The 23,041-nt window shown below is 47.9% G+C and overlaps 1 protein-coding gene across 1 annotated transcript in view; it reads right to left on the bottom strand.

The window, feature by feature from the left end:
* Positions 1-2,072: 2,072 nt before the first annotated feature.
* The window catches only part of CSPG5 (chondroitin sulfate proteoglycan 5), a 34,604-nt gene continuing 13,635 nt past the window's right edge, over positions 2,073-23,041 (bottom strand). The window contains exons 4-5 of the mRNA XM_070944482.1: positions 15,064-15,136; positions 2,073-2,270 (exon numbers count right to left, since the gene is read on the bottom strand). Coding sequence (XP_070800583.1) covers positions 2,109-2,270; positions 15,064-15,136 — 235 coding nt within the window. The 3' untranslated portion in view covers positions 2,073-2,108. The remainder of the gene's footprint in view (positions 2,271-15,063; positions 15,137-23,041) is intronic.

Below are 23,041 nucleotides of genomic sequence, written 5' to 3'. Positions count from 1 at the left end.
CAACCGGGGCGAAGGTCGTAAAATGGAGCAAAACTCAGCAACAGAAATTTGGGGCGTAATTTGAGGACTAGCTGTCTTACATTTTGTCGCAAAGTCAAACATAACCTTTGCTTTAAATTAAATTTAAATTAATATTAGCCACACTTGGCAAGTCAATTCAAAGCTTCCATATCTGCATTTAAAGTATTTTATTCATTATTTCTCTGCTACTCTGAAATAAGTGAATTGTTGCTCTACAACTCGACAACCTTGTTGTGTTTTCCTGACTCGCAACGATTGCAACGTCTTTGAAGGGTTTCCTGGAATCCAATTTTCCAGCCCCTTCAACGATTTCTCCAAACCATCAGCAATTTGGATTGAAACATAGACAATTTGTGTTTCTAGTCCTCAAGGGTTAGGTCTGCCAAAATCTCAGCATTGAAGGAGGCCCCTCCCTTCCTTACTAATAGGAGAGCGGGGGGGGGGGATTCTTCTGTCTTCTACTCCGTTTTTTTGTTTTTTGCTTGAAAGAGATATTCTGCAGATGATTTACTAACGGGGGTATAATTGCATTTTATATGTTGGCTCCTGTCTGATGTGCTAAAAATAATAGAATAGAATAGAATAGAATAGAATAGAATAGAATAGAATAGAATAGAATAGAATAGAATAACGTTATTGTCACTTTGAATGTACACTAATCGGCATACATTAAAATGACATTTCGTTGCATACCATTTTGGGGTTGTGTGTTTGAAGTACACACATTTTAGCATTGACAAAGACTGCTAAACAATGCTGAAAAACCGGACAACCACAGAAAATGACTATTTCTTAGCACAGCAAAGTATTGAATTGATTCCCTAAAGGGTGGCTAATTCGAATTGGACAAATGTCCAATTCAGCAGCTTCTCCAGATCTGGGACCCTCACGTGCTTGGGACTTCAACTCCCATGTTCCTTAAGATTGAGTTTGTAGGCGCTGAAATCCATACCGTCTGAATGCCGACACTTTAGAGGAGTTGTAACAGAAGCCATGTCGCCATAATGGCCATTCTCTCCATGCTATTCCATAACTAGCCAGAAGGGGGAGCCGGTGGCATATATTTTGTTCGGAGGTGCTCTTACCACTGGTCAAGGCAATACAGGTAGCCCTCAATTTATGACCGATTCCTTAGTTATGACGAACAGACCTGGGCTAAAACCAAGATTCGAAGTTCTGACAGTCGGGATCTCCATAGTCATGTGAATTTTCCAGCCAGCATTCTTTAAGAGGGGTGGGCTTCATTTCGCAGAATCCCCCAGCCAGGATGGTTTAAGATGTGCGGACTTCAATTACCAGAATCCCCCAGCCAGCATGCTTTAAGAGGGGTAGACTTCAACTCCCAGAATTAAACCATCCTGGCTGGGGAATTCTGGGAGCTGAAGTCCACTCAACCAATTAATATTAATTTAACCAAATCCTAGTTTTTGATGAATTTTCATCCCCTTTTGTGGCTCGTGTTGCCTACTCCGTCTCCCCTCCCCCAATTTCTAAGCTGCGAGAGATCCAACCAATGGCGTAACTTACATTTTTTATTATTATTATTATCATCGTCGCCATTATTATCATGAGATCTTCACCTTTTTTTTTTCTCCACATTTTTAAAACCGGTTTCTCAAAAAAAAAAAAAAGAAAGAAAAAAAAAGGCTGGGTGAAGTACAAATTAAAAACAGAAAAATGAAAATCAGTCGAGTCTCAGCAAAGGGTTAGAAATCACATGAGGGGGGCACGGGGTGGGGGGGCGGGAAGGCACGAAGCCAACTAACCCGGGCAATATATACAGACAGGGACAGACCAAGAAATCAATGCTCACCACTCATTAGGGAAAGTGGGAAGTGGACACTGCCAGAATCGTCTTCAGGCCATTTTTCTTTAATAAGCTTTCCTTTTCTTTTTTCCGTACGAAATACATCAAAGCATGCAATGACATCAGCTGGGGGGGGAATTAAACCAAAACCCACAAAAATTGCAGTCTGGATGAGAGGAAGGGTCTCTTGTGCAACCCAATTTTGTTTTTTTCTTCCCTTTAATTTCCCCCACCCACCCCATGGCGTCGTCTTCCACTCCGGCTCTTTTTTGTTGGATCTTCAAGTCAGATTGTTCTGCAAACAGTTCACTTCAGCAGCGGCCAGATTGCCTTTCCTGTTATCCAGCTTGGGTGAGGTGGAATTCTGAATGTTAAACGCTTCGTCGTCTTTGAGGCAGGATTTCAAGGGGTCCTGGAGTTTGTGGGGGGCACTGGGATCATCCTAAACAGATGGGGGATGGGACGGGACAGGAAATAGGAAAGAAAAAGATCGGTTAGTTTCCGGGTGTTGTTGGAACGAATTGGTGAGATGGTTGTACGGAACTCGCCCATTCCCTTCAAACTGGGTCTCAAACCCAGCAGCTTCAAGATGTGTGGACTTCAACTCCCAGAATTTCTCATGCCAGCTGCGGAATTCTGGGAGTCAAAGTCCACCCGTTTTTCAAGTCGCGAAGATTGAGAAATTCAACTTTAAAAAATACCCATCCCACCCTTGCCACGTGCCTGGACTTCAACCTCCCAGCATTCCTGATATCGGCTGGGGAATTCTGGGAGTTGTAGTCCACCCATCTTCAAGTTGCCAAGGGGGAGAAACACTGCTTCTAGTTTATTTCCTCCGAAAAGCAGGGTGGAATAGCTCCTGATTAGGTTCATGCCTTTAGTACAGGTAGTCCTCGTTTAGGGACTATTTGAAGTTACACCAGCAAAGAAAAAAGTGACTTCTGATCCTTTTTTAACACTTACGATCGTTGCAGCATCCCTATGGTCATGCGATCCAACTTCGGATGCTTGGCAACTGGCTCACATTTATGACAGTCGCTGTGTCCCATGATCCCCTTTTGCAACCTCCTGACGAGCCGGATTCACTTAACAACCATGTGACTCACTTAACAACAGCAGGGATTCACTTAACCTCTGTGGCAAGAGAGGTCGTACCATGGGGCGTACCTCACTTTTAACAACTGTCTCGTCTGGCATAGCGATGGGAAATTTGGGGGTGGATTGCAGTCGTAAGGCGAGGACTACCTGTATATATCCTAGCCAGAATGATACGGGCTTGCGTCAGCCTGTCCTTTCAAGGCTGAAAATGGGCGTCGGAGCAGCTGTGCGCAGCCTTAGATGGAACCGGAAGTGGCAATGTGGTCGTGAACATGCCCATGCGTTGGGTTATTCATCTCCGCCCTTCCCTTCCCTCTCCTCTTTTCTCCAATTCCTACTTTCTTTCCTCCCTCTCCTCTCCTCCTCCTTCTCTCTCCTTTCTTCCCCCTCTCCTCTCTCCCTCCCTTTCCTCTCTCCTTCATTCCTTCCTACTTCCCTCCCTCTGTCTCCTCTCCTCTCCTTCCTCCCTCCCTCCCTTTATTTCCTATTCTCTCTCCTTCTCTCCTGTCTCCTGTTTTCTCCTCCTCCCCTCCCCTCTCTTCTCCTCCCCTCCCCTTCTCTCTTCTGTTCTCTTCACCTTCCCTCCCCTTTCTTCTCCTCCCTTTCCCTTCCTTCCTGTCCTCTTTTTCCTCTCCTCTCCTCCCTTCCCCTCCCTTCTGTTCTTCTCCTCCTCCCTCTCCTCTCTTCTCTTCCCCTTCCGTCCTCTCTCTATTTTTCTCTCTCTCTTCTTCTCCCTTCCCTCTTCTCCTTTCTCCTCCTTAGGGCACCAGCAACTGTAGAGAAGGAAGGCAGCCAACACCCCCCAGCATTCTCTTGCACCCACTCCCAAATTCCCAGTTCACCCAGTGTAGCTTCTGGTCAGGTACATACAGCCATCCACCACAGCATCACACTTGGAGGATGGAGACAAGCAGACAGGGAGAGAAGACACATGGACCCTGTGGAAGGGGGCTCAGACCCATTTCAGTGCCAGGGGAAAGAGAGGGGTGGGTAGACTTAAGAGGGGTGGGCAGGCTCCCCCAACCTCCCTCCCCTAAGATTTATGGGCAGAGAACAGGAGATTAGTAACCTTCATCCAAGCATTGACACTAATGATGGGTTAGGAGGCCCTCAATATATTCTCATGAAGTTTCCTTCCAACCCATGTGTCCTTCAGATGTTTAGAATGACCTTTGCTGGTCATTCTGGGGGCATAAGTCCACGTCAGAAGGTGGCTCCTAGGAGGTGAGAATCCCACTTCAAATTCCAAGGTCGTTCAGTGGTCCTGAACATCTACGAAGAGCCCATCTAGTGGGGCAAGAGGGAGAGAGAGAGGGAGAGGGGGGGAGGGAGAGAGGGAAGGAGAGAGAGAGGAGCAACGAGGGGCCAAACCCAGAGGACACTGTGGGGAGACTCCAATCAGAGGCCCTTCCTGGCAAGGAGTGGATGTCCCATCCATCTGGTGACCCCTTAGCTAGGGTGAAGTGCAGGAGACCCCAAGGAGCTTCAAACCTCATGGTCTTTCTTCCTTGGCATTCCTTTTCAGGGTGGACAACACCTCTGAAACAGTTCTAAAGGGGGGGGGACCTAACAGCCCCTAGGGGGGAAAAGGGGACCTTTCTTCTTCTCCCCACATCTTGATCATATCCCTCAATCTAATGCAGGATGCCTAAAATAACTCTGAAGCTGCAAGAGGAACTTGTCCGATGCAATTGCCAAGGCAGTCAAGGATTGCCCACAAAGAGAGACTCCTAAGCAGGCTTCATGTTAGCTCATCAGAAATTCGGCAGAATGTTGTTTGAGCAGCCCCCGTTTCCTCCCCATAAATCCTTGAAACTAGGGGGTGCTACATGCTGAATATAGGGTGTGACTGGTATTAAGGTCCACTGGAAGGAGGAAAGCTCTCCAGCATGTGAAGAAGACTGAGAAGAAGAGGAAGGTGAGCTGAAGAAAGACAGAGAAAGGGGTGACTCTCTTATTCTGCCTGATGAGGAGTGTGGGAAAATTAGGGAAGGAAAAAAGGACGGACATCTTCATATCAGGCAGACGGCAGCAGGACAACGCACCACCAGAAGGTGTCGTGATGCCACCATCTTCAACGACTTTGAAGAGGAATGGATCGTTTGTGGAGATCAGGTGAGGATCGGAAGCCCCAGCAGGGGAACACACACGGGGAGAGAGGGGTGCTGTGTTGCTTGTGGTCCAACATCATGCAGGGACCCATAAACTGGGGTGGGGGATGGGGAGAGAATCACCCTCAGGGAGGCAGATTTTGGACCCCTGAAGCAACCCTGAAACAACCTACCAGGGGTGTTGTATTTATTTATTTATTTATTTATTTGTTTAAATTTCTATACCGCCCTTCTCCAATATAGGACTCAGGGCGGTGAACAGCCAAAGTAAAAACAAGACATACAAAATCTAAAAACTGTTTAAAATAATTAAATATTTTGGCCGCAATTAAAACAATTCCAATTTAAAATCAATTTAAAATTTGACTCAAGCCAGCCCAGCTAGTTGAAATAAATAGGCTTTCAGGGCCCAACGAAAAATCCGGAGGTCTGTTATTGTACGTATCTCTGGGGGGAGGTTGTTCCAGAGGGTGGGCGCCGCCACAGAGAAGGCTCTCCCCCTGGGGGTTGCCAGCCGACATTGTCTGGCGGACGGCACCCTGAGGAGGCCCACTCTGTGGGAGCGTACTGGCCGGTGGGAGGCTATTGGTGGCAGAAGGCGGTCTCGTAAATACCCTGGCCCTGAGCCATGGAGCGCTTTAAAGGTGGTCACCAACACCTTGAAGTGCACCCGGAAGACCACCGGGAGCCAGTGCAGCTTGCGCAGGAGAGGTGTCACATGGGAGCGCCTCGTCACCCCCATAATCCCCCGCGCGGCCGCGTTCTGGACCAGCTGGAGCCTCCGGGTGCACCCCAGGGGGAGCCCCATGTAGAGAGCGTTGAAGTAGTCCAGGCGGGAAGTGACGAGTGCCTGAGTGACTGTGCATAGGGAGTCCCGATCTAGAAAGGGGCGCAACTGGCGTATCAGGCGAACCTGATAAAAAGCCCCCCTGGCCACGGCCATCAAATGATCTTCTAAAGACAGCCGTGCGTCCAGGAGGACGCCCAAGTTATGAGCCCTCTCCGTGGGGGCGAGTGATTCACCCCCAATAGCCAGCGATGGCATCAGCTGGCTATATCGGGACGCCGGAAGCCACAGCCACTCGGTCTTGGAGGGGTTGAGTCGGAGCCTGTTTCTCCCCATCCAGGCCCGCACGGCCTCCAGGCACTGGGACATCACTTCAAGGGCATCATTGGGGTGGCCTGGGGTGGAGATGTACAGCTGGGTGTCATCAGCATACTGGTGGAACTCCACCCCGAAGCCACGGATGATCTCACCCAGTGGCTTTACATAAATGTTGAACAGAAGGGGCGAGAGGACCGACCCTTGTGGCACCCCACAAGCAAGGTGCCTCGGGGTCAACCGCTGCCCCCCTGTCAACACGGATTGCGACTGGTCAGAGAGGTAGGAGGCGAACCACCACAGAACGGTGCCTCCCACCCCCAACCCCGTCAACCAGTGCAACATGATACCATGGTCGATGGTATCAAAAGCCGCTGAGAGGTCTAACAGGACCAGGATAGAGGAGCAACCCCTATCCCGGGCCCTCCAGAGATCATCCACCAATGCGACCAATGCCGTTTCCGTGCTGTGCCCAGGCCGGAAGCCGGACTGGAGCGGGTCTAGATAGACAGCTTCATCCAGGTACCGGGGAAGCTGTTGCGCCACCACACTCTCAACAACCTTCGCAACGAAGCGAAGGTTGGAGACTGGACGATAGTTAGCCAAAACAGCCGGATCCAGAGAGGGCTTCTTGAGGAGGGGCCTCACAACCGCTTCTTTCAAAGCGGCCGGCAGGACCCCCTCACTCAAAGAAGCGTTAACAATCTTCTGGAGCCAGCCTCGTGTCACCTCCCGGGAAGCCAGTACCAACCAGGAGGGACACGGGTCCAATAAACATGTGGTCGCGTTCAGCCGTCCCAGGACCCTGTCCATGTCCTCGGGAGCCACAGGATCAAACTCCCTCCAGATAACACTCTCAAGACCTGCCTCAGTCATCCCGTCCGGACATACCCAGTCAGAGGCCAGCCCTTCCCGAATCTGAGCGATTTTGTCATACAGATACTGCACAAAATCCTCAGCTCGGCCCTGCAAGGGGTCATCCCGCACTTCCAGATGGAGGAGGGAGCGGGTCACCCTAAACAGGGCGGCCGGGCAATTATCTGATGATGCGATAAGAGCGGCAAAATAGCTAGTTTTCGCTGCTTTTATCGCCACTAGGTAGGTCTTAATATGAGACCTCACCAGTGTTCGGTCAGATTCGGAGCGGCTGGTCCTCCAACTACTCTCCAGGCGTCTTTTCCGGCGCTTCATCTCCCTAAGCTCCTCGGAGAACCAAGGAGCTAGGTGAGTTCGGTGCCGGGTCAGAGGCCGCAAAGGCACGACTCGGTCCAAGGCCCCGGCAGCCGCACTATCCCAGGCGGCCACCAGGTCTTCAGCCGAGTCATGAGCCAGAATCTCAGGAAATGGCCCAAGCTCCATCTGGAACCTATCAGGGTCCATCAGGTGCCTGGGGCAGAACCACCTGGTCGGTCCCGCCTCCCTGCGGTCGGGTGCAGCGGTTAGAAAGTCCAGTCGAAGGAGCGAGTGGTCAGACCATGACAAGGGTTCGATGGCTATATCCCCTATATCAAGGCCACTCAACCACTGACCAGAGACAAAAACTAAGTCCAGAGTGTGTCCCCCTGTGTGAGTGGGGTCATGAATTAACTGAGTAAGGTCCATGGCCGTCATGGAAGCCATGAACTCTCGAGCCACTTCAGACGTTTCACCGATAGATGGCAGGTTGAAATCCCCCATGATGACAAGTCTGGGGGTGTCCACCGCCACCTCGGCTATAACGTTAAGCAGCTCGGGCAGGGCCATTGCCACGTGGCAGGGAGCCAGGTACGTGACCAACAAGCCCATCTGTACTCCACGACCCCACTTCACAAAGAGGGACTCACATCCGGCTATCTGTGGAACAGTGGTCTCCCTTGGATCCAGACCTTCCTTTATAATAACCGCCACCCCCCCCGCCCCTGCCCTGAGCCCTCGGTTGTAGAGCTTGGTCCAAAAAGTTATGGCTGAGATACTGCAATTGAAGCTCTGGATTTTTTTTAGGGGACTGCCCGCTGGAATGGGGTGCTCCCCAAGATCCAAATGGCCCATCCCTCTGCTGGTTCTTCAACAGGCATGGGTGGGTGTCCTTACTGATAGAAGGCAATTCTCAGGAATGCCGTGCAAGACGCAATCAAAACACAGCTACAGCCTTATTCAGCTCTTTTGGCATGCTGGTTTATTCGCATCCGCATCCGGCTACACACTGTGATTCGTAAACACGATTGAAATCGGCGCTACGTTACACCAAGAATGGGGTGGTTATATAGCCCATCTTTCTTTTTTTTTTTAATTGAAAAAGTTTTACAAATATCAATTTTTCCCCCATTCGCCCCCCATCCCTCCCTAACCCCCCCAACCCTCCCCTCTCCCCGTGACTTCCTCAAGGTGAAATCCATCCACATATATTATATCATACTTTACCACCCCTCTACTCTCCCCCCTGTGCACTATACATTTCTACATAACAATAAGCTATTTTGCCCCCTATAAACTATACATTTCTACACAACATTTAGCTAAAAGCTATCTGGTACTTCCTAGTTTGGTATTTATTCTGCACATAATCTATCCATTTCTTCCACTCCCATACATAAGTCTCTTGAGTCCGGTCTTTTAAGTATGCTAATATCTTCGCCATTTCTGCAAAACTGGCCATCTTCAAGGTCCATTCTTGAATTGTAGGCATATCATCCCTTTTCCAATATTGACCAATCAGTAACCTAGCTGCTGTCACCATATACAATATCAACTTTGTTTCACCCACTGAAAATTGCTTAACGCATTGTAAGCCGCCCTGAGTCTCCGGAGAAGGGCGGCATATAAATCAAAAAAAAAAAAAAAAAACAAACCCTTAACTATACCCAGTAAAAACAATTGAGGAGAAAATTGAATTTTTTTCTTCAAGACATTTTGCATAACCCACCAAATTTTTATCCAAAAAGCCTTTGCTTTCTTGCATGTCCACCATATATGATAATATGTAGCATCTAAACAATCACATCTCCAACATTTCGGTTGAACATTAGGATACATGCATGACAATTTCTTAGGATCTAAATGCCACCTATAAAACATTTTATAAAAATTTTCCCTCAAATTCTGCGACTGTGTAAATTTAACATTCTGAACCCATATTTTTTCCCAAGTTTCCATCATAACTGGTTCTCCAAAATTTTGCGTCCATTTTATCATACAATCTTTAACCAATTCATTTTCTGAATCTCTTTCTAACAAAACATTATAAACCCTCTTAATATGCATTGGACCTAAACCATCCGTTCCTGGAGCTTTAGCTGTTTTCAGTTGTTTAATAGCAACAATAATCTCCTCAGCTGTTATTGGTAGACTCGTTCTTTCCTTTTGATCATTAGGAATTTTTGTAACTCTCTTTTCTTCTAGATATTTATTTATAAGTTCATTCTGTATATCATCTTTAGCATATAGTTTGGTGTAATAATCTAAAAAGGCTTCTTTGATTAGTCTTTGTTGAAATACTTCCTTCCCTCTATACTCAATACTCCCAATAGTCCGAGTACTCTGCTGTTTCCTCAGTGTGTAAGCCAACCACCTTCCCGGTTTATTGGCATTACAAAATGTATTGTGTTTTGCAAATTGTAAGTTAGTTGCTGCTTGTTCCGCTATGAGCATATGGAATTGATCTTTCAAAAGTTTTATAACTCCTTGTAATTTTTCATCTGTTGGATTTTTTATAAGCAACTGCTCTTTTTTCTTTATCTCCCCTTCCAATTCTAATCTTTTTCTTTGTCGATTTGATTTATGTTTAGAATTCATATAAATCAGTACCCCCCGCATATACGCCTTGCTCGCATCCCAAACAATTTCAATAGGGGTACCCTTATTCAAGTTCATTTCAAAAAATTCCTTCATTTGTTTTTTAAGTTCATTTACATTCTTTTCATATCTAAACAAATTTTCATTTACTCTCCAAGATCTTCTCTCATTCTTTCCCATTTCTATTTCTATCCATACCGGGCTGTGGTCAGATAAAGTCCTCGGAAATATCTTTGTTTTCTTTGTTTTTGAGAGTAAATCGACTGTAAGTAAAATAAAATCAATCCTAGAGAAGGATCTGTGTCTATCTGAAAAAAAAGTAAAGTCCAGTTCTTTTGGGTTATGCACTCTCCATATGTCTTTCAATTCCAAATCTTCTTTCATATCGAAAAAAATCTGTGGTAGTTTAACACATGACTTTGCCAAGCTCTTTTTATCTTTTTTAAGATCTATTACTCCGTTCCAATCTCCCATAATTAAAATAGATCTATAATCCCATTGTAATATTTTGGAATACAATATTTTATAAAAAATGCCTTGTTGTTGATTAGGAGCATAAATTCCAATCACCAGAATTAGACCATTATCTGTATAAAGTTCAATTGCTATATATCTTCCACAATCATCTGCTTCTATAATTTTAGCTGACAATCTTTTGTTTATATAAATCACCACTCCATTCTTTTTCTCCGAATTAGAGGCTATAAATTGTGCTCCTAATCTAGAATTTATCAAATATTTTTGATCTTGTGCCCTAATATGAGTTTCTTGTAAACAAATAACATCATTATTAAATTGTCTCAAGTAATGAAATAATTTCTTTCTTTTCTGTGGTGAATTCAATCCGTTCACATTCCAAGATAGAAACTTAATTGTCATTTGGATTCTCCTGAAGCGATAAGAGCATTTGCTGAAGTTTCTGTTCCAGACCAGAAGTCTTCGGCTTAGCTCCTCCCATGGCTTCAAGTTCTTGTGTTTTGCCCTTGACTCCCTTCTTGTCTTGTGGTGGCTTAGGCCTCTGCTGTTGTTGTTTTTCTAGAATTTGCTTATAGGCTGCTCGAGTTATACGCTGATCTTTAGCTTGACAGGACATCAAATCAAGATCCAACGCTACTTCTCTTGTATCTTTAGGTGGTCCAGCTATAGCCTTTAAGGGAAGGTCCAGCAACGGTTCATCCAGAAAGCCCCCTGTAGCACCTTGTGATTCCATTGCCTCCATCTCCATCTGCTTCCGCTGTTCTTCAGTCTCTTGTTCAAATTGCTTCTCTTTATCACCCTCCTTTATATCTAACATTGATGATGTACGTGGAGATGTTGAACCAGCTTTGAAAACATTAAAGTAAAATTCTTCCACTTTTTCAACAGTATTTAATCGATATCTCTCTCCTTGAAACCTGAATATTATGCCAGCGGGTGCATCCCATCTAAATGGAATTTGTTGTTTCTTTAATTCAGCCACCAAAAATCCAAAATCTTTTCTATCTCTTAACATCTTGGGCGGAAGCTCTTTATAAATCCCAATCTCCCTTCCATCCACTTGTATAGTAGAAACAAAAGACTTTTGCAGAATATCATTTCTTATTCTTCTATCTGTAAAGTAAATCACCGCATCTCTAGGCAGTTGTCTTTGCCTTGCCACCCAAGAATTCACTCTGTAAACCTTGTCAATCTTGCAAAAAATCTCTTCAGGACTAACTTTTAACATCACAGCCAGGGCATCTGCACAAACCCTTCTCAAATCTTCTCTGTTATTTTCCTTTATACCTCTCAGTCTCACAGCGAACTCCATAAATCTAAATTGCATCATTGTCACTTCATTTTCAATCCTTTGTGTTTTATTATCCACATTAGAAATTTTATAATCAGTTTCCTTCATTTTGGATTCTACTTCTAAATTAAGTTTTTCCACTTTTTTATCAACCTGGATAACTACTTCTGACAAGCCAGTCACAGCTGTCAGAATGTCCTGTTTCACCTTGTCATACTTTTCTTGAACCACCTCCTTAATTTCCTGTTGGGATTTCTTAAACTTCTGATCCATAATTTCATCTTGTTTCATCAGAGCCTTAACAATAAATTCTTTCAGATCATCAAAACCAGCCTCCTTTGTCTGGCTCTGTGTCTGCAAGCTGGAAAGCTGCTCTTGTGACTTATGAGTGGGGGAACCCCCCCCCCTGCAGTTTTAGTGTCTGACTTTGTTTGCTTGGAAGCAATTCTGCCATGTAGATTAATTCTTTCTAGAAAGGAAGTCCTCCCTCCCTTTTTACCACAGAGTCCTTTCAAAAATTTCCCCAGCTTCAATCAAGTCTCAAGGGAGAGGGAACAGATCCAGATCACTTTAAAAAAACTTTTCCCTCTTCTTCTAGCCAGCGCTGTTACTTTTGGTTACTTTGTAGCGTATTAAACAGTCAGGCAAGTCCACTTTCACTTTCAGCTTTTTTTACTGCCGCTAAAGCCGGACGCCATTTTAACAAACTTTTACTTTTTCTCAGTTCTTAAGTTCATTCACAGGGCTAATAAAAATACTTGCAGTTTGAATTTTGAGTCCAGATTCCACTCTGCTTGTTTTTAATAGTTCTCTTAGCTTTCACTTGTTATGTTGGTCACGCCGTCTGGCTCTGCTTTGAGCAGAGTTGTCCCCGGGGTCCGGAGCCTCGGCGAGCTGTATAGGGAGCCTCACCCTGCTTCCTCCCCAGATGCAAAAGAAACAATCTGGGGACTTCGCAGGGGGCTCTACCTTGTCTCGCCGGCTCTCCTCCTGATTCTTCACGATCGTGGAGTTTTTCAAGCCACCTCTCAGCTGTAGAGGCAGCTCTTTACGGGCGGCGGGGCTGGCGGTCTTAAAGAGACCGTCTAGCGACGAAGCGGAGCCAACCGGAAGTCCTCTATATAGCCCATCTTTCCATTAACTCATTAGGACCGCGCCCTTGTTTGTTACTACGTCCCTCTTTTAGGGGCGTAGACCGCGCCCTTGTTTATTACCACGCCCCTCATTTAGGGGCATAATTGGTCTTCAGCGTGTTCTGGAAGGTGCTGCCGCTGTGTCCTCCGGAACAGTCCTAATCCCGTCGCACCCGATACCACCACCCCACACCCCGCATACGGCCGCCTTCACCCAGTGCCACCACCACCAAGTATGTATATGTCCCTCGATGCTTTCAGCACGCGTTAGAGATGTCGAGCAGGCTGCTAGGCTCGACAGGCGGCTCCCCTTTCACCACAACCGCAATGGGAACACGGTTATTTGGACTATTATCGATTTATTTTCTAAACAAGCTCATTTCATTCCGTGCCGAGGATTACCCTCAGCTCGTAGGCTATCTAAGCTATTTATACAACACATTTATAGGTTACACAGGGTACCCTGTCGTATTATTTCTGATAGAGGGGTGCAATTTACAGCCCGCTTTTGGAGGACCTTCCTCTCGGCTATTGGATCAATGCAAGGCCTCAGTTCAGCATTCCACCCTAGTACCAATGGGGCTGCAGAGAAAGCAAATGCAATGATAGAGCGATACCTTCGTTGCTATGTTTCATATCAACAGACCGATTGGTCTTCACTGCTACCTTTTGCGGAGGTCGCCTATAACAATGCAGTTCATAGCAGTACGGGTCTCACTCCTTTTCAGGTGGCAATGGGACGAGACTTCGTAGCAATACCCGAGTTAGATCAACCACCGACAACATCGCCAATGCCCCATGAGTGGGCCGATAAGATGAATACAGTATGGCCCCAGGTCAGAGAGGTATTAGATAAAGCAACTCTCGCATATAAAAGCCAGGCGAATAAGAAACAAGCACCGTTTCAACCATTCAAGGTAGGGGACATGGTATTTCTCTCTACCAAATACATCAAATTAAGGCTTCCTAGTAGGAAACTGGGACCGAGATATCTGGGCCCGTTTCCGGTGATACGAATAATAAACTCCCAGACGACTGTCTCCTAAACAAGTCCGGTGGGCACATTATTTTCAGCGTTTCCGGTTCACGCTAAAACACATGCCCGGTGGCAAGAACTTCCTGGCCGACGCTCTCTCTCAGAGAAAAGAAGAGCCCCATTCTTGGTGTAACGTAGCACCGATTTCCTCTCAGAAATGCCGTGTGAGACGCAATCAAAACCCCGCATACGGCCGCCTTCACCCAGTGCCACCACCACCAAGTATGTATATGTCCCTCGATGCTTTCAGCACGCATTAGAGATGTCGAGCAGGTTGCTAGGCTCGACAGCAATATTTGTAGCCCAGGGTTGAACTGTGGGGTCCTTGGCGCTCTCTGAGCTGGGTGGTTTTCTTGCAGAAATTTCGTGACCCAACTAGGTAACCTCATCAGTGCTAGAAGGAAGAGGGGTTTGTTCTCTATTTCTATACAATCCCTCCTAGCACTGATGAGGTTGCCTAGTTAAGTCATGAAACATCTGCAAGGAAACAACTCAACTCAGAAAGCACAAAGGACTCCTCCTCCTCCTCCTCCTCTTCACATACCTTCCTCCATTCTATCATTCATAATGTTCCCTAGTTGGGCCGTGAAATGACTGCAAGAGCAGCAAGGACCCCACAGTTCTCCTCTTCCTCCTCCTCTCCACAACCCCTCCTCCCTTCTAATACTGATGCTGTTAACTAGTTGGGTCATGAAACGTCTGCAGGTAAACAGCCCCAGCTCAGAGAGCACCAAGGACCCCACAGTCCTTATTCTCGCCCACTTTTGGCCATTTCTCGTTCCCGTCTCCTCATCCCATCTCGTTCTTATCTTCGCCTACGTCTGTACTTGTGAACCATCAAGAGGCGCTAAGATTCAAGCGAAGTGCAAATTAAATCAATAATAGCCTACCTAAATGCCTAGCTGGACTTTCCATCTTACCGCAGCCATCTCTATTTTTTTTTGGACCAGACTCGGTCAGCAGTGGCAACCAGGTGGATCCGCTGAGGGTGCAGCTTTCCAATGGCAACCCAGATGGATCCCCTGAAGGTGCAGCCTCCCAGGGATGCTTGGGACAGCAGAGACAGGATGGGACAATTAAGGGGGGGGGGCAGGCAGCATGCCGAAGGACGGAAGAGGTGAAGAAGACACATTACCTGACATATAATGTTATCATAGTAAGCCAATGCACAAGCGTGGGGGGAGTGGTTACACAGGGTGTCACAAAATTTCCTTACATTTGGGTGCGATCCCTCAGCAATGGTGGAGAGGGAGAAGTTGTCATTGTGTAGCTCCGAGGGGATTCGGTATCTGCAGGGTAAAGAGCAAAGGGTGAGCAAGAGAGGTGGAAGGATGGTCAATTCCAGAGAAGCTCTTTCTTGGGCTAACCGGGTCTCATAGGGAGAAGAGATGGCCTCTGAGCATGCACAGAAGGCTGGTGGTTCAAGTGCAAACCTTCTGGGCCCCTTCCTTTCTTTCTTTCTTTCTTTCTTTCTTTCTTTCTTTCTTTCTTTCTTTCTTTTCCCCTTCCTCCCTCCCTTTCTTCCTTCCAACTTAACAACCCTGTGACTAATTTGACCTCCGCAGTGGATCGCTTAACAAACATGTGAATGACTTAATCAGCGATTCAACTAATGACAGCAGCCAGAAAGGTCATAAAACGGGACCAAAATTTCCCTTCAGAACCATCTCGCTCAGCAGCAGCAATTTGGGGCACTTGACAGCGGTCGTAAGTTGAGCCCTCTCCGTATTAACCTTTGCTTTACGAGATCAGTAAATTGCAGAAGGCCTTTGGAGGGGCTGGGGTCTTTCTCAAATGCCCCCTTTATGGGAAGGGGGGTTTTCTCTTTCCTGACCCACACACCTCTCCCTTTATAGGAAAACCTCAAAAATTTTCTCTTGGCAACACAGGGAGGTTTCATGCCTAAAGCAGAACTAGAACTCCCAGTCTCCTGGTTTCTAGCCTGCTGCCTTAACTCCTCACCCAAACCAGCTCTTGACGTGAACCTTCCTTGATGGCTCAGCATGGCTTATCTTGTCTCAAAATAGAACATCCGGCATCTAGCCTTGGGAGATCAAACCTAGGCGCCCTCCCCACATGGTGGACATCCATCCCCAAGTTGGTCAACTGGACAAAACTGTGTTGCACCCTTCCCACTTCTCCTTTTGCAAGTTGGTTGCAACATTCTGCTTCTCGGAGAGGAACGTGCTTCACCTCCTTGGTAGAACAGAGGGGACAATTTATCCAGGAAATTGATAGCTTAAAGACCAACCAACCATCAACAGCCCAAGCCTCTCCATCTCATCTACGGCCAAGTTGGCATCCTGCCCGGCAGAAGGTCCATCCATAAATCAGAGACTCGAGAAGATGGATCTCTAGGGATCTCCTTCATTGCTAACAGCTGTGTTGGAAATGTCTCCTCTGGTGTAGTGATGCTGAGAACAGCCGAGCAGAAAAATCGGTCCATGGGTGAGGAAGAACTTTTACGTCGACCAGTTTTTGAAGAAGTCATCTGAGAAGGTGGATGGAGGTTTAGGTACACAGTTATCGAGGAAGGAAGGTTGGGGCTTCACCATCTTTAGGAGGAAGGGAAGACACGGTGTGTGGAGATGAAGAACAGAAGAACAGAAGAGTTTGAAGGGACCTTGAAGGTCTTCTAGTCCTCCAAGGATGGGAGAAGGATGAGAGAAGGTTGAAGGTAGACTTGAGAAGCTCAGGAGATGATGGTGAGAGACAGTATAATAGGAACTGGGTTGGCATGCTTTTTATGGTATGGAAAAAACAAAATACATACCTATTTCCAAAGACATTATATTAGGAATGCACTATTATTAGTATGGGAGAAAATTAAAGAACAACAGTATTTGAAAATACCAGTCTGGCTCTCCACAATGGAGGCACTGATTTATCCAAATGTTATTGATATGGAGAATATTATTAGATATAAAGATATTTTAAATGAAAAGGGGGAATTTAAAACTAAACAGGAATTGAGTGATCAAGGGATTGAGATAACATGGTGGTCATATGTGCAGATACAATCTAGATATAAGAAGGATGTTAAAATGTATGGTTTCTATAAAGAATTAACAGAATTAGATCAGATATTAACAGGGACAGATGAAAAATTAGTAAAGAAAATATATAGCTATTTGTTAAGTATTAAGATTTAACCCAGACTTAACCCAGACAAGACCGAATGGCTCTGGGTATTGCCCCCTAAAGACTATGTCGATTGTCCATCCTTGGTTCTGGGGGGAGAGAAAGTGCCCCCCTCAGAACGGGCTCGCAATTTGGGTGTTCTTCTAGACTCACAGCTGAGATTGGAACAACATCTGACAGCTGTAGCTAGGGGGACCTTTGCACAGGTTCGTCTGGTGCACCAATTGTGACCCTACTTGGATCAGGAGGCTCCCCTCAGTCACTCATGCCCTTGTCACCTCACGGTTGGACTATTGCAACGCGCTCTACATGGGGCTACCCTTGAAAAGTGTTCGGAGACTACAGTTGGTCCAGAATGCAGCCGCGCGAGTTATAGTGGGTGCACCTAGATACACCCACATTACACCAATTCTCCGCGAGCTGCACTGGCTCCCTATCGGTCTCCGGGCGCAATTCAAGGTGTTGGTTATTACCTTTAAAGCCCTACATGGCTCAGGACCAGGCTGTCTTCGAGACCGCCTTCTACCACATAGCTCCCAGTGACCAGTAAGATCCCACAGAGTCGGTCTCCTCCGGGTCCCGTCAGCTAAACAATGTCAGCTGGCAGGCCCACAGGGGAGGGCCTTCTCTGTGGCTGCCCCAGCTCTCTGGAACCAATTACCTAGCAGTGAAGACCTGGCTCTTCCGGCAGGCCTGGGGCCGTTGATCTCGTTATAGTGATCTTGTGAAACCCGGCCAAAAATTGGAGTGTATGTGTTTTAACGTTTTAATGTTTTAATGTCTTCTTTTAACTTTTGTATGGGATATTGTTGCATTGTTTTATTCTCTGTTGTAAGCCACCCAGAGTCCCTTGGGAGTTGGAATGCGGCATAGAAATGCGACAAAATAAATAAATAAATAAATAAATAAATAAATAAATAAATAAATAAATAAATAAATAAAATGGAAGATGAACAAGTAAAAGAGATAATGATAGTATGGGCTAAAAAATTTGGTTAGCCGATTGAGTTAGATAAATGGCAGAAGCTATTGGATAGAAATGAACCCCGAGAGATGGCATGCGTCAAAGAGGAGATTGAGGGGTTTTTAAAATGTACTGTTAATTAAAATTTTAAGGGGTTCTGGGATGACCAAAGTGGGGTTGGGGGAGAACCCACAAGGGTCAAGGCCGGGTCCGGCAGAAGGCAGCGGCACTAGGGGTGCAGGGCTGGATACCAGGGAGGGAGTTAGAGCTCGACTTAATGAGAGCTGCACGATCTGTACTGTGGGTGGGAGGGGCAGGTATGGTGGAAGCAGGGGGCCATATCATGTTAGGGGAGTGCGCACTCACTATCTTCGAGCAATTGTGCGTTCCGGTCCCCAATGCTCTACTCGTTCCCCAGGTAGCACAGACCCTCAGGGCCTGGGCCATCGGCTGATGTTATGCAACGCCAGATCTGTAGTTAATAAGGCCCCCCTCATTCACGACCTTATTCAGGAGGGGGGAGCGGATGTGACAGGTATTACGGAGACCTGGTTGGGTTTGGAAGGGGGGGTGCCCCTGGTTGAATTGTGCCCACCAGGTTTCTGGGCATTTCATCAACCGAGGGCCCAGGGTAGGGGCGGGGGGGGGTGGCGGTTATTATTAAAGAAAGTCTATGTCCAAGGGAGACCACTGTACCTCAGATAGCTGGATGTGAGTCCCTCCTTGTGAAGTGGGGTCGTGGGGTGCAGATGGGCCTGCTGATCACGTACTTGGCTCCCTGCTGCGTGGCAGCGGCCCTGCCCGAGCTGCCTGACGTGATAGCCGGGGTGGCGGTTGATACCCCCAGGTTTATGGTTATGGGGGATTTCAACCTGCCATCTGTCGGCGAGACGTCTATGGTGGCTCGGGAGTTCTTGGCTTCCATGATGGCCTTGGACCTGACCCAATTAGTTCAAGGCCCTACTCACATGGGGGGACACACTCTGGATCTAATTTTTGTCTCTGGTCAGTGGCAGAGTGATCTGGAAATAGGGGACTTAGTTATCGAACCCTTGTCATGGTCTGATCACTCCCTCCTGTGCATGGACTTTCGAACCGCTAACCCTTGCCGGAGGGAGACGGAACAGACCAGGTGGTTCCATCCCAGGCACCTGATGGACCCGGATAGGTTCCGGATGGAGCTTGGGCCATTCCCTGAGGCTCTGGCTCACGGCGCGACTGAAGAACTGGTGGCCACCTGGGATAGGGCGGCCGCTGGAGCTCTGGACCACATCGTGCCTTTGCGGCCTCTGACCCGGTGCCGATCCCAACTGGCTCCCTGGTTCTCCAAGGAGCTGAGAGAGATGAAGTGCCGGAAAAGACACCTGGAGAGCGATTGGAGGGCCAGTCGCTCTGAATCTGACCGAACACTGGTGAGGTCTCATATTAAGATCTACCTAGTGGCGATAAAGGTGGCAAATTTTAATTATTTTTCCGCTCTTATCGGGTCTGCAGAGAACCACCCAGCAATCCTGTTTAGGGTGACCCACTCCCTCCTTCACCTGGGAGCGAGGGAAGACCCCTTGCAGGGCAGGGCTGAGGATTTTGTGCAATTCCTGCATGACAAAGTCACTCAGATTCGGGAAGGTCTGGACTCTGATTGGGTAGATTCGGATGGGGTGACGGAGGGGGGTCTTGAGAATATTATCTGGGAGGGGTTTGATCTTGTGACTCCCGAGGATGTGGACAGGATTCTGGGTAGGCTGAGCGCTGCCACATGTTTACTGGATCCGTGTCCCTCCTGGTTGGTGCTGGCCTCCCGGGAGGTTACACGAGGCTGGCTCCAGGGGATTATTAATGCTTCTTTGAGTGAGGGCTTCTTCCCCGCTTCTTTGAAAGAGGCCGTGGTGAGGCCTCTCCTCAAGAAGCCTTCCCTGGACCCGGCGGTATTAGCGAATTATCGCCCAGTCTCCAACCTTCGCTTCATGGAGAAGGTTGTTGAGTGTGGTGGCGTGACAACTGCCCCAGTATCTGGATGAAGCTGATTATCTAGATCCATTCCAGTCGGGCTTCAGGCCTGGGTACAGCACGGAAACGGCATTGGTTGCATTGGCTGATGATCTCTGGAGGGCTCGGGACAGGGGTTGCTCCTCTGTCCTGGTCCTATTAGATCTCCCAGCGGCTTTTGATACCATCGATCATGGTATCATGCTGCAACGATTGGAGGGGTTGGGAGTGGGGGGCACTGTGTTGCGGTGGTTCTCCTCCTTCCTCTCCGACCGTACGCAGTTTGTGTTGGCAGGGGGGCAGAGGTCGACCTCGAGGCGCCTTGTTTGTGGGGTGCCGCAAGGGTCAGTCCTCTCACCCCTTCTGTTCAACATTTATGTGAAGCCGCTGGGCGAGATCATCCGTGGTTTCGGAGTGAGATTCCACCAGTATGCTGACGACACTCAGCTGTACATCTCCACTCCAAACCACCCCAATGATGCCCTTGACGTGATGTCCCAGTGCCTGGAGGCCGTGCGGATCTGGATGGGGAGGAACAAGCTCAAACTCAACCCCTCCAAGACTGAGTGGCTGTGGTTCCCGGCATCCCGGTATAGTCAGCTGGGTCCATCGCTGACTATTGGGGGGGAGATCTTGGCCCCCTCAGAGGGGGCTCTCAACTTGAGTGTTGTCCTGGATGCACGGCTGTCTTCGGAAGAGCATATGATGGCCGTGGCCAGGGGAGCCTTTTATCAGGTTCGCCTGATGCACCAGTTGTGTCCCTTTCTGGACCGGGATGCCCTGCGCATGGTCACTCACGCCCTCGTCATGTCCCATCTGGACTACTGCAATGCTCTCTACATGGGGCTCCCCCTGAAGAGCACTCGGAGGCTCCAGCTGGTCCAGAATGCGGCCACGCGGGTGGTTATGGGGGTGACTCGGCGCTCCCATGTAACACCCCTCCTGCGTGAGCTGCACTGGCTCCCAGTGGTCTTCCAAGTGCGATTCAAGGTGTTGGTGACCACCTTTAAAGCGCTCCATGGCTTAGGACCTGGGTATATACGAGACCGCCTTCTGCCACCAGCAGCCTCCCACCGGCCAATACGCTCCCACAGAGAGGGGCTCCTCAGGGTGCCGTCAGCCAAGCAATGTCGACTGGTGACACCCAGGGGGAGAGCCTTCTCTGTGGGGGCACCGGCTCTCTGGAATGAGCTCCCCCTAGAGCTTCATCTTAGCCCCGACCTGCACACCTTTCGCCGCGCCCTGAAGACTCTTCTGTTCCAGCAAGCTGGACTGGCCTAATATGAATTTTTAAGGGGTGTGTGTATGTTTTAAGTGTTTTAAATTTTTGAGCCATTTTATATATTTGATTTTAATTGGTTTTAAATTTTGTAATTCTATGTGTTTTAATATGGCTGTACACCACCCTGAGTCCTTCAGGAGAAGGGCGGTATAGAAGTCTAATTAATAAATTAATTAATTAATTAATTAACAGTGTCTACTGCATACAAAGAGATGGCATTTTCCGCCTTCAATGTTAGCAAAGATGTTTAAGGATAAGTCTGCAAAATGTTGGAAATGCCATCAGAAACCTGGTTCGTACTATCATACGTAGTGGACATGTCAAAAAGCAAAAAAATATTGGACAAAAATACATACATGGCTAGAAAAAATGATAAAACAACATATTGATTTGAAACCAGAGATATTCTTGTTGAGCATTTTACCGGACAAGTATAATAAAGGGAATGTATATTTGATTTTACATGTACTGACTGCAGCTAGAATCATATTTGCACAACAATGGAAAAGTGAAGAGATCCCAACAGATGAAAATGTGATTAAAAAAAATACTAGACTGTGCAGAAATGAATAGGCTATCACTTACAATTAAGGAAAAGAAAGAAACTGAATATTTTTTGACTTGGGACCTATTTTGCTGAGGATTTTGTTCAGTATCTGCACGATAAAATCACTCAGATTCGGGAAGGCTTAGTCTCTGACTGGGTAGGTACAGACGGGATGATGGGTGCCGGTCTTGAGACTGTCATTTGGGAGGAATTCGATCCTGTTGCTCCCGAGGACGTGGACAGGATACTCAGGCGGCTGAATGCGACCACATGTTTATTGGACCCGTGTCCCTCCTGGTTGGTGCTGGCCTCCCGGGAGGTTACGCGAGGCTGGTTCCAGGGGATTATCAACGCTTCCTTGAGTGAGGGTGTCTTGCCATCCGCCTTGAAAGAGGCGGTGGTGAGGCCCCTCCTCAAGAAGCCTGCTCTGGATCCGGCTGTTTTGGCTAACTATCGTCCGGTCTCCAACCTTCCCTTCTTGGCGAAGGTTGTTGAGAGTGTGGTGGCGCAACAGCTTCCTGGGTACCTGGATGAAGCTGTCTATCTGGATCCGCTCCAGTCCGGCTTCAGGCCTGGGCACAGCACGGAAACGGCATTGGTCGCGTTGGTGGATGATCTCTGGAGGGCTCGGGATAGGGGTTGTTCTTCTATCCTGGTCCTGTTAGATCTCTCAGCGGCTTTTGATACCATCGACCATGGTATCCTGCTGCGCCGGTTGGAGGGGTTGGGAGTGGGGGGCACCGTCCTGCGGTGGTTCTCCTATCTCTCCGACCGGTCGCAGTTGGTGTTGGCAGGGGGGCAGAGGTCGACCCCGAGGCGCCTTGTTTGTGGGGTGCCTCAGGGGTCGGTCCTCTTGCCCCTTCTGTTCAACATTTATGTGAAGCCGCTGGGTGAGATCATCCGTGGCTTTGGGGTGGAGTTCCATCAGTACGCTGATGACACTCAGCTGTACATCTCCACCCCGGACCATCCCAATGATGCCCTTGACGTGATGTCCCAGTGCCTGGAGGCCGTGCAGATCTGGATGGGGAGAAACAGGCTCAGACTCAACCCTTCCAAGACCGAGTGGCTGTGGCTTCCGGCGTCCCGATATAGCCAGCTGGTGCCATCACTGGCTATTGGGGGCGAGTTATTGGCCCCCACGGATAGGGCTCGCAACTTGGGCGTCCTCCTGGATGCACAGCTGTCTTTAGAAGAGCATATGACGGCCGTGGCCAGGGGGGCTTTTTATCAGGTCCGCCTGATTCGCCAGTTGCGTCCCTTTCTGGATCGGG

This window comes from Pituophis catenifer, unplaced genomic scaffold (assembly GCF_029215685.1).
Source record: "Pituophis catenifer annectens isolate HBS135680 unplaced genomic scaffold, rPitCat1.0.hap2 SCAF_5, whole genome shotgun sequence".
Taxonomy (NCBI): Eukaryota; Metazoa; Chordata; class Lepidosauria; order Squamata; family Colubridae; genus Pituophis; species Pituophis catenifer.
The sequence above is the reverse complement of the archived record's forward strand: the minus strand, read 5'-3'. Positions and strand labels throughout refer to the sequence as shown.